Consider the following 12240-nt stretch of genomic DNA (forward strand, 5'->3'; position numbering starts at 1 on the left):
TTTATTGGGTTTGCTTAATGTCAGGTAGAGCTCTGCTCAGGAGTGTGGCTGACCAGTCACATCCAGCAGCGGGGCAGGGCAGGGGTCGGAGGCCTCCACCCCCATGTGCCCTGGATCCTGCTTCCGAGAGGGACTTCTGGCAACATCTAAAGACCAGACTTTTAAGACATTCTTTTTTTTTACTTTTTATTTTATTTTAGATTTGGGAGTACATGGGCATGCTTGTCAATGGGTAGGGATTTGGCTTGTGGTGTACCCATCACCCAGTGGTGAATACTGCACCCAGCGGGTAATTTTTCAGCCCTCCCCCTCCCAACCCTCCCCCATTTTGGAGTACTCAGTGTCTATTATTTCCATCTTCATTTTTAAAAATTTTTAAGATATTTTAAAAATAATACTTTTGGCTGGGCGCGATGACTCACGCCTGGAATCCCAGCACTCTGGGAGGCCAAGGTGGGTGGGTCACTTGAGGTCAGGAGTTTGAGACCAGCCTGACCAACATGGTGAAACCCCATCTCTACTAAAAATACAGAAATTAGCCGGATGTGGTGGCGCACACCTGTAATCTCAGCTACTTGGGAGGCTGAGGCAGAAGAATCTCTTGAACCTGGGAGGTGGAGGTTACAGTGAGCTGAGATTGTGCCACTACACTCCACTCCAGCCTGTGCGACAGAGTGAGACTCTGTCTTAAATAATAATAATAATAATAATAATAATAATAATAATAATAATTGGAGGATTGCAGTTGAAATTCAAATAAATCTCTAAGGTCAATAATTTGTATTTATATGACTTATAATCAATAACTATAAATTTAAAAATCACCAGAAGTGCAAATGCCCGTGTTTCTGGGGACAAGTGTGTGTGTGGTAAAATGTAAATAAAATAGTAAGTCCCAGAAGTAACTGTTCCTCTGAGAAATCTTGGAAGCATTTTCTGAAAAGTGTGTGCGTATGTGAGCACCTGAAGTGGCCCAAGGCTGAGATGCCTTTGCCAGAGGCCTTCCTGCCAGAAGGCAGCTGAGCAAACAGTCTCCAGCCTGCAGGAAAAGGGAGGCCAGCCAGGTAGGAGGCAGGAGGGGACAAGAGGGGTGACTTCATGTCCCCTTGAAACACACATGGGCTGCCACCTCTCTGTTTGCCTAACCTGGAGAAACTACCTTTAGACACTGGATCCACGGCAAGGGTGCCACAAAAAGGTGCCGTGGGTGGTTCTGCAGTGTTCACGGCAGACTTCCTCTGCGCTCAGGATCACCAGTCTTTCGGCAGAGAAAAGAACTTAGAGATGAATTTCATAGCTGTGGGTTATTTATATCCTTAAAATGGAGATGGAGAAGGAAGTGTGTCGATGAGGAAGGTAAATTACGTTTTAATGAAAGAACTTGCCTGGACATGACAGCTTGTTAGGTGGTGCTGATAATATCTATAAATCCTTGTTTCATTGTGCACTAAAGTATTCCAAACATGCCTGGCTAAGAATCTTTCATAACCAACAAGTTGACAGGAGGTAAAATAACTATATCAGTGCACAGGAAAAAGCACCCATGCTTCGTCCTGGGGGGACTTGCAACTTGCTTCTTTCTGCGGAATAAATTTACGATAATGGTTAACATCTATTTGAGGGTTTACTATGTGTGAGGCACTGAACTGCTTACTTTATATTATCCCATTTAATCTTACCTGAAGGATAAATATTATTATTTCCATTTTATTGTGAGGAAGCTGAGGTACAGAGAGGTCATTCCAAGGTCATAAAGTTAGGAGGTGGTGAGGCTGGGTTGGCACCAGGCCCTGGAATCACAAGGCACTGACTGCGGGTCCTGTTGCCCTTGAGTCCTCCTATGGTCTAGGTGGTTTTAGGTCATATTTTGTGTAATGACAGATTTTCTTTTTTTTTCTTTTCTTTTTTGAGAAAAAAGGGTTTCGCTTTGTTGCCCAGGCTGGAGTACAGTGGCACAGTCTTGGCTTACTGCAACCTCCTCCTCCTGGGCTCAGGCAATCCTCCCTGCTTAGCCTCCTCAGTAGCTGGGACTACAGGTATGCGCCACCACACCTGGGTAATTTTTGCATTTTTTATAGAGGCACGGTTTCACCATGTTGGCCAGGCTGGTCTCAAATTTCTGGCCTCAGGTGATCTGCCCACCTCAGCCTCCCAAAGTGCTGGGATTACTGTCATGAGCCAACACGCCCAGCCATGACAGATTTTCAATATTTTTTTCTTTCTGTTTCCAAAAATTAAGCATATTGTGTATGACTAATTCCTTTGTGGGGGTAGTAGATCCTCAAACTACTACTGGATTAAAAGTCTTTAAAAACAAAGTTGTTTTTATCTGGAAAATTGTTGATATATCTACATGAGCAACATATAACTCGAGGTCTGTCATCAGAGAGGTGAGTTTTTAAAGCAAATAATCACTGCTTGATGCATTCACCTTGCCCCTGCTGTGTTAAATGAAAGCTTGAAAATTGCCAGAAGTTTGGTGTTTTGCAGCAATGTATTCCAGTGCCTTTATGATAATAGTAAAAGTTTGTCCTATCACAATTCCAGTCCAAGTGTATTTATTTTAAAGTCTTAATCTCTTAAAAATAAAATTATAAGCTTTAAGATGAGTGTTCCAAATTCTGCTTGATCCTGTGCAATAGAAATATGAGGAGTTTGGCCAGATTACTTCTTAGTGTCTTTTTCTACATTGTAACTCTCCAATTTTGTAAGATATTTGTTTGTATTAGTCTCCTACCCTAAGTTCTATACCCTAAACATTTTTGTATTAGAGTTAACACGATGCCAAATGCACAGGAATTACTTAATAGTCATTATGAGTGAGTTTTAATAGAAGTTTAAATTGTTAACTAAGTCAATGAGACATTTGCTTATTTGTGTATAATAAAGAAATATATTTTTCTCTTGGGAAGTAGTTTATTATTTTATTGAATTCATTTCAGTCATTTAGCATCTTAATTCAAAGGCATTTTTATATAGCCTTTTAAAAATTAAACCTTTTGATATAACCATAGATTTATATGCAGTTATTAGAAATAATAGACACCCAGGTGTGGTGGCACATACCTGTAGCCCCAGCTACTTTGGGAGGCTGAGGCAGGAGAATCGCTTGAGCCCAGGAGTTTGCGTTCAGCCTGAGCAACACAATGAAACCCTGTAAAGAAAAAATAGTAGAAAAAGAAATAGTAGAGAGATATACTGTATGCCTTTTGCCCATTTTCCCCCAGTGATAACATCTTGCAGAACTATAGTACATTGTCAACCAGGATATTGACAATGAAACAGGATCCAGAACATTTTTATCACCTCAAAGATCCCTCTTATTGCCTTTTTATAGCCACGCCCTCTTTCCCCACCTCGAACTCTTCCTTCACCCCCGGCTACCACCATCAGTTCTCCATTTCTGTAACTTTGTCTTTCAAGAATCTTGTGTAAAAGGAATCCTACAGCATGTAACGTCTTGGGATTCACTTTTCTCATTCATAATCCTCTGAGGGCCATCCAGGTTGTCCCATGGATTAGCAGTCTGTTCCTTTTTTTTTTTTTTTGAGACGGAGTTTTGCTCTTGTTGCCCAGGCTGGAGTACAGTGGCATGATCTCAGCTCACTGCAACCCCTCTGCCCCCAACCCCGAGTTCAAGGGATTCTCCTGCCTCAGCCTCCCAAATAGCTGGGATTATAGTCATGCGCCACCATGCCCGGCTAATTTTGTATTTTTAGTAGAGCTGGGGTTTCTCCACGTTGGTCAGGCTGGTCTTGAACTCCTGACCTCAGGTGATCCGCCTGCCTCAGCCTCCCAAAGTGCTGGGGTTACAGGCATAAGCCACCGTGCCTGGCCAGTCTGTTCCTTTTTATGGGTAGATAGTTTTCCCTGGTATGGATGCACCACAGTTTAGTTAACCAATTACCTGTTGAAGGACACGGGAGTTGTTTCCAGTTTGTGGTTACTTTTCTATATATATTATATACAGGTTTTTCTATGAACATGAATTTTCATTTGTTTGGATAAGTGCCCAGGAGTACAGTTGCTGGGTGATGCTGTAGTTGCATGTTTAGTATTTTTTTATTATTGTTATACTTTTAAGTTTTAGGGTACATGTGCACAACATGCAGGTTTGTTACATATGTATACATGTGCCATGTTGGTGTGCTGCACCCATTAACTCATCATTTACATTAGGTATATCTCCTAATGCTATCCCTCCCCACTTCCCCCACCCCACAACAGGCCCCGGTGTGTGATGTTCCCCGCCCTGTGTCCAGGTGTTCTCATTGTTCAATTCCCACCTATGAGTGAGAACATGTAGTGTTTGGTTTTTTTGTCCTTGCAATAGTTTGCTGAGAATGATGGTTTCCAGCTTCATCCATGTCCCTGCAAAGGACACGAGCTCATCGTTGTTTATGGCTGCATAGTATTCCATGGTATATATGTGCCACATTTTCTTAATCCAGTTTATCATTGACATTTGGGTTGGTTCCAAGTCTTTGAATAGTACCGCAATAAACATACGTGTGCGTGTGTCTTTATAGCAGCATGATTTATAATCCTTTGGGTATATACCCAGTAATAGGATGGCTGGGTCAAATGGTATTTCTAGTTCTAGATCCTTGAGGAGTCGCCACACTGTCTTCCACAATTGTTGAACTAGTTCACAGTCTCACCAACAGTGTAAAAGCGTTCTTATTTCTCCACATCCTCTCCAGCACCTGTTGTTTCCTGGCTTTTTAATGATCACCATTCTAACTGGTGTGAGATGGTATCTCATTGTGGTTTTGATTTGCATTTCTCTGATGGCCAGTCATGATGAGCTTTTTTTTTTTTTTGAGATGGAGTCTTGCACTGTTGCCCAGGCTGGAGTGCAATTGTGCCATCTCAGCTCACTGCAAGCTCCACCTCCCGGGTTCACACCATTCTCCTGCCTCAGCCTCCCTAGTAGCTGGGACTACAGGCACTCGCCAGCACGCCCAGCTAATTTTTTGTATTTTTAGTAGAGATAGGGTTTCACTGTGTTAGCCAGGATGGTCTCGATCTTCTGACCTCGTGATCCATCCACCTCAGCCTCCCAAAGTGCTGGGATTACAGGTGTGAGCCACCGTGCCCAGCCGCATGTTTAGTTTTATAGGAAACTGCCAAACTGTTTTCCAGAGTGGCCATATCTTTTTACGTTCCCATCAGCAATGTGTGATCCAGTTTCCCCTAAGCAGCATTTGGTGTTGTCACTGTTTTTTATTTTAGCCATTCTGACTGTTGTGTGGTGATGGCTCATTGTGGTTTGAATTCGCATTTCCCTAATACTTAATGATTTCAAACGTATTTTCATCTGTTTGTTGGCCATCCTTATATCCTCTTCAGTGAAATATCTGTGTCTTTTGCCCGTTTTCTAATTGAATTATTTGCTTTCTTGCTGTTGTGTTTTAGGAGTTTTTTGCCTATTCTAGCTATCTGTCTTTATTGGATGTGTCATTTGCAGTTGTTTCGCTCATTCTGTGACTTACCTTTGCAGCTTCTTCACAGGGTCTTTTGCGGAGCAAACATTTGAAATCATGCTTTTGGTGTCAGGTCTTCGAACTCTTTGCCTAGTCCTATATCCCAAAGACTTTTTCCTCCTGTGTTTTTTTATCTTAAAGTTTCATAGATTATATTTAAATCCATAGTTCATTTTGAGTTAATTTTTGTTTAAGATATGAGCTTAGGTCAAGGTCTTATTTGTTTGTTTGGCTTATGGAGGTCCACTTACCCCAGTGCCAAACGGTGCAAAACTCTCTCTGCCACTAACTTGTTTTTGTACCTTTGTCAAAGATTGCTTGGGCATATGGACATATTTGTATAGATCTACTTTTGGATTCTCTGTTCTGTTCATTTGATCTATGTCCCTCTGTCAACACTGCACTGTCTTGATTACTGTAATTGTTTAAAAAGACTTGAAACCTGCGCGGTGGCTCATGCCTGTAATCCTACCACTTTGGGAGGCCGAGATGGGAGGATCGCCTGAGGTCAGGACTTCGACACTAGCTTGGCCAACATGGTGAAATCCCGTCTCTACTAAAAATACAAAAATTAGCTGGGCATACTGGTGTGCGCCTGTGATCCCAGCTACTTGGAAGGCTGAGGCAGGAGAATTGCTTTAATTTGGGAGGCAGAGGTTGCAGTGAGCCAAGATCACGCAACTGCACTCCAGCCTGGGCGAAAGAATGAGACTTAATTTAAAAAAAAAAGCCTTGAAATTGGGTAGACTGGTTAATTCTGTATTTATTCTTTTTTCTGAAAATGTTTTAGCTGTTGTAGTTCCTTTGCCTTTCCACATAAATTTTAGGATAATCTTGTCTATACAAAAAATTGACTGGAAGTTTGGTAGGATTTGTATTAAATATGCCTATCGATTTGGGGAAAATTGATGTCTTTACTGTGTTGAGTCTTCCAATCTGTGGACAGACACAGTGTGTCTTCTCATTTATTTAAATTTCCTTTGATTTATTTCATCTGCATTTTGTTTTCCGTTTCCAAGCCCTATACATGTTTTGTTAGATTTACAACTAAACATTGTCTTCTATTGAACAATTGCCAATGGCATTGTATTTTTAATTTCAGTGTCCATGTGTTCATTGCTCGTATATAGAAATATAGTTGATTTTCATATGCTCATCTTGTGTACTACAACCTTGCTGAACTCACTTATTAGTTGTATGAGTTTTACGTTTTATTTAAAGTTCCAATTATTTAGCACTTTCTGTGTGCCAGGCATTATGCTAAAGCTTTCTTGTACTTGTCCAAGCCAGTAAGTGGTTGAACTAGGATCTTGATACATAAATCATTTATCTACTTCATTAGTTCATTTCACAAATTCTTAAGCAGAGCTTATTTGAACCACAATGAATCTAGACCAAGATCCTGCCCTCCTGAGCCCACAGTCTGAAACTGGCAGAAGTAATACAAGTGATTATGTAGCTATGATATGTTCAAACTAAATAAGTAGATTTATTACAACTGAATGCATTTACCAGCTCATTCTGTAAGTGGGTGAGGCAAGGAAGGGCACCTTAGCTGGTCTGGAGTGGGGTGGGGGTGCCCAGAGAGGGCTTCCTAAAGAAACAATGTTGCAGGGCATGATGGCTCACACCTGTAATCCCAGCACTTTGGGAGGCAAAAGCAGGAGGATCACTTGATCCCAGGAGTTTGAGAGCAGCCTGGGCAACATAGTGAGACCCTGGCTGTAAAGAAAGAAAGACAGATAGAAGAAAGAAAGGAAAGAAGGAGAAAGAACCCATGTTAATTTTCCCAAGCTTATTGATTCTTAACTCACTTCAATTTTTGACATTCAGGGATGTCTGTGATCAAAGCTCATATGAAGAGAATTCTAAATGTTGTTTGCCAAAGAACCCAAGAACTCCTGGCCCAAATTGAATGCAGCTCTCCCCTCGTCTCTGTGTCCTCCTCACCTCCTTCACCTGCTGCTGTCTCAACCTGGCCCCTTCCATCCGGCCCCTGAGCCCCGGACTCTGTGGCCTCCCCAAGCGGCCAGCACAGTCACGTCTAAGTCGACCTGATCGTCTGCCTGCTGGGTGCCGCTGGGTGCCTGCTGGGTGCCGCTGGGCGCCGCTGGGCGCCGCTGGGTGCCTGCTGGGTGCCTGCTGGGTGCCGCTGGGTGCCTGCTGGGTGCCGCTGGGCGCCGCTGGGCGCTGCTGGGTGCCTGCTGGGTGCCGCTGGGTGCTGCTGGGTGCCGCTGGGTGCTGCTGGGTGCCTGCTGGGTGCTGCTGGCGCTGGCCCCCCTGCACATTCTCCATGCCTTCCTTTCCATGGCACCAGTTTCTGCCTCTCCTTTGGGTTTCTTTCCCCCTTCCTCCTGGCAAGCTGGGTTTTGGAGTCTTTTGGGATGGAAGGTGGGCCATGTGAGGAGCTGTAGGGTCAGGCCCCCTCTCTGCCAGTCCATTTGGGAAAAATCCTCCATGTCACTAAGCTCTTGTAACAATAGCTACAAAAGTTGCTCGTTAGTTGGGAACTGAAATCTGCTTGTATAGAGATTTGCCCTCAGATGGATTTCCAGGTAAAGACAGATCCCCGTCCACATTGAGCAGGGAAGGAGCGGTCCCTCCCTGGCAGTGCTGTGTCCTCTGATGGCACGCAGCACTTTAGGGTTACTCTGTCAGGTGGCATGGCTCTCCCTTTGCACGGGAGTGAGTGTCCCACAGTCAGCACTGTCCCTGCCTGCACCTTTCCTCCCAGCCCCATGGCCATGTGCTGAGTGAACCAGCCCTGTTCTGCCTTCGGACTGAGGAGGCGTGTTCCTCTTCCATGTCTCCCTGTCTGTAGGAGCGATCTCTCTTTGAGTCGGCGTGGAAGAAGGAGAAGGACATCGTTTCCAAGGAGATAGAGAAGCTCCGCACGTCCATCCAGACCCTGTGCAAGAGTGCACTTCCCCTGGGGAAGATCATGGACTACATCCAGGAAGACGTGGATGCCATGCAGAATGAGCTGCAGCTGTGGCACAGCGAGAACAGGCAGCACGCCGAGGCCCTGCAGCAGGAGCAGAGGTTGGGGGTAGCAGGGGGGTAGTAATGGGGGGTGCCCTGCAGCAGGAGGAGAGGTGGGGGGTAGTAATGGGGGGTGCCCTGCAGCAGGAGGAGAGGTGTAGGGGGTAGTAATGGGGGGTGCCCTGCGGCAGGAGGAGAGGTGGGGGGTAGTAATGAGGGAGTGCCCTGCAGCAGGAGCATGGGTTGGGGGTAGCGAGAGGGTAATGGGGAGGAGGCCTTGCAACAGGAGCAGGGGTGGGGTTAGCAGAGGCAGGGAGTAATGGGGAGGGGGCACTGCAGCAGGAGCACAGGTAAGGGGTAGCAGAGTCGGGCGAATAATGGGGAGGGGCCCTGCAGTAGGAGCAGGGGTGGGGGGTAGCAGAGGCAGGGAGTAATGGGGAGGGGGCCCTGCAGCAGGAACAGGTTGAGGAGTAGGAGGAGGGTAATGGGGAGGGGGCCTTGCAGCAGGAACAGGTTGAAGAGTAGGAGGAGGGTAATGGGGAGGGGGCCCTGCAGCAGGAGCACAGGTGGGGGGTAGCAGTTGGGAGAGTAATGGGGAGGGGGTCCTGCAGCAGGAACAGGTTGGGGGGTAGCAGGCGGGTAGTAATGGGGAGGCCCTGCAGCAGGAGCAGAGGTTGGGGGTAGCGGAGGGGGGAGTAATGGGGAGGGGGCCCTGCAGCAGGAGCAGAGGTAGGGGGTAGTAGAGGGGAGGTCCCCAAAGTCGATGGGGACTTTGCAGCATACCTCCTTGTCCCAGAGGCTGTTCTGTATATAATTTAAGGGCTTCAAGCTTATCATTGAAGAAATATTAACTGCTGCTTTTATAAATCTCATGTTTGACTTCACTTTTGGTTGTGGCAGGGATTGTGAAAATAAGAAATAAATTTTATCCTTTTCTTTGGATGAGATGAATAATTTACTTCTGTTGTCTTTCAATGTCTTAATTAAGAAGCCAACACACAATGAGATGAGAGAGTGACGAGCCGCTGGTTTTCTTCTCCCTCAGTATCACAGACTGTGCCGTGGAGCCCTTAAAGGCTGAGCTCGCGGAGCTGGAGCAGCTGATCAAAGACCAGCAAGACAAGATCTGCGCTGTGAAGGCCAACATCCTCAAGAATGAAGAAAAAATCCAGAAAATGGTATATAGTATCAATTTGACTTCGAGAAGGTGAACACTCAAAAGTTTCAGAGATGAAAAGTCACCTCAGTTTAAAAGCAAAAAGGAAGATAGAAAATCGTTACTCTTTTAAGTTCCAGTTTGCTAAGAAAATGAACAGTTTACAATGTTATTATCCAGCTAATTTTCAGAGCTTTAAAACTGTAAGCATGTTAAGTGTATTAAAAAAACCATGTTTTCTGACCTCCTTCCAGATGGAATACTGGCTAGTTATAAATAGCGCTTCCAAACACCTCTGTGAAAGGTTTTTTGAAAGCCTGTTCTTTGTGTTTCTGCTGTAGCCTGTTTAGTTCTGTACCAGAACTCTCCAGCAGGTAAGTGGTGTGGCCGTACCGAGGGAACAGTAGTCCGTTATTTTGGTTTAGTGGAAAGACTCTCAGAGGTCCATGCAGAATGAAGGATGACTGTTTACTTTCTGATAGGCCCTTGATAAGTAGAATGAGGCCTGAAAATGAATAAATTATATTTTTAGTTAATTTCCATTTGAAAGGGCTAATCTCAGCCTGTCTCCATATAAGGTACCTATCTACTGGATTGTTTTCGTTTTTGTTTTTTGACCTCTTTGTAATTGCATGTACTTCTCTATGTAATTTTCTTCTTGATCTCTACTATCTTTTGCTTGTGTTTCCAGTCCTTGAAGTTCATAAATTTAAAAAGGAGATTTCAGGATGGCCTTTACGGACATTGTCTGGATATGAAATCGTCTTGGGCTACATCCTCACTTTCTTCAGCATTTTACCCTGGTTTTCCTCAAGGCAGGGGCTAGCACAGCTACCCTTGAGTCCTTGTTCTCCTTAAGAGGGTCTTGCTCTGCGAGGCACTGGCATCATGCCTTTTCCTTTGCATGGGTGTGTACACCTGAGAGACAGGTAGCTTAGGAAAAATGACATAAGGAAGACTTACAAGGCTGCACTGATTTATGATGTTTTTTGATGTTAGCCATTTTTTTGGAAATTGTTTTTTAAATGCAAAAGTTTTTTAAAAAACATGGTTTATAGTTTTTCACTTACGTATACTATTGTAAATACGTAGCAGAGTCTTAAGTTATTGTATAAAACATTTCATTGTGTTTGAAGACATACTTATGGGTCTTAAGGTCTGGGTCCTAATACTTTTATTTTTAAATAGTGTGTTTATTATGTAAACTAAGGAGTGCCATTTAAAATGTGAGGATTGCCTGAAAAGGTTTTGTTTCTTTTTTTTTTTTTTTTGAGACGGAATCTTACTCTGTCACCCAGGCTGGAGTGCAGTGGCGTGATCTCGGCTCACTGCAATCTCAGCCTCCCAAGTTCAAGTGATTCTCTTGCCTCAGCCTCCTGAGTAACCAGGACTACAGGCGCACGCCACCACGCCCGGCTAATTTTTGTATTTTTAGTAGAGATGGGGTTTCACCATGTTGGCCAGGATGGTCTTGATCTCCTGACCTCGTGATCCGCCCGCCTCAGCCTCCCAAAGTGCTGGGATTACAGGCGTGAGCCACAGCGCCCTGCCAGGTTTTGTTTCTTTAAGGATTAGCACAAATGGCACCGTTGGGTTTTTCTTCATACAATTTCCAAAATAAATTCTGTACTAAGGTTGTTATATGACTTTCTGAGCTGAGTAAGTTCAGGAGCAGATTATTAAGATCTGCCATTCTGAAACGTTGGTCTTTTTCTCCTTCCTATAGTGCACCATAAAATTCTGTTTGATCAGATTATACTGAATACATTTTGGGGGAGTGGAGGGACATTAGTTAAGTAGTCCTTCGTGTATTTATAATCTCTTTTCTACTGAATCAAATGACTTAGCCATGACCCTGAATGGACCTTGTTTCACTTCAAGTTAAGATGTCTGCCTTTTATGAATTTGTATATATGAATAGAATTTGGGGATTGCAAAAAATTGCATACATTGTATGTAAGTAAAATTTTTTATGAAGTAGTCTGTCAAATTGTATCATAAAGTTTATTTTTCTTTTATACATAAATCATTAAAAATAATCACATATTTTTTCCCATAAGTGTATGGATTGTGCAGTTCAATTCACACATGGAAAAATCATAAGCATTTAGATTTTTTATTTTCAAATGTGTGCATTTTGTTTTTCTCATGAGGAAAGTTCAGGGAAATATATCTTTTCATTCATGTTATGACACATACCTCTTTTCAGTATAAAATGAAGTTTTATAAGATAGGTAAGCATTTACTGGAAATCGTAAGATCAGTTGTGAAGTTTTAGAAGGTCTCTACACGTGATTGTTACTGTATCTTATCCTAGACACCAGATCCTGATCTTATTTGAGAAATTTAAGTTTTCTCTTAATTTGAGAAAATACACAAATGGGATTATTAAGTATTTTTCTATCCTTTGGTGTATAAGTTTTCAGGGAGTACTGGAGTCAAACTTCCAGAATTTGAATTTAAAAGTTGAGCTGATGATAATTTATATTCAAAGGAAATGCATAAGAAACCTTTGGAAGAAATAGTTAAAAAAATCAGCTTTCTACTTTGATATTCATCCTTATCTTTTTAATAATCAACTTTTAAAAACGGAAATCAATCAAGAAAAATGATGTC

At 43.3% G+C, this 12240-nt stretch overlaps 1 protein-coding gene across 2 annotated transcripts in view; it reads left to right on the forward strand.

Moving 5' to 3' along the window:
* The window catches only part of TRAF3IP1 (TRAF3 interacting protein 1), a 78993-nt gene extending 67315 nt beyond the window's left edge, over nt 1-11678 (forward strand). For both annotated transcript variants that reach the window (XM_025405551.1, XM_025405552.1), the window contains 2 exons: nt 8308-8528; nt 9514-11678. In XM_025405551.1, coding sequence (XP_025261336.1) covers nt 8308-8528; nt 9514-9679 — 387 coding nt within the window. In that variant the 3' untranslated portion in view covers nt 9680-11678. The remainder of the gene's footprint in view (nt 1-8307; nt 8529-9513) is intronic.
* The last annotated feature ends 562 nt before the right edge of the window (nt 11679-12240 follow it).

The sequence above is a fragment of the Theropithecus gelada genome, chromosome 12, assembly GCF_003255815.1.
Source record: "Theropithecus gelada isolate Dixy chromosome 12, Tgel_1.0, whole genome shotgun sequence".
In the NCBI taxonomy this organism is placed as follows: Eukaryota; Metazoa; Chordata; class Mammalia; order Primates; family Cercopithecidae; genus Theropithecus; species Theropithecus gelada.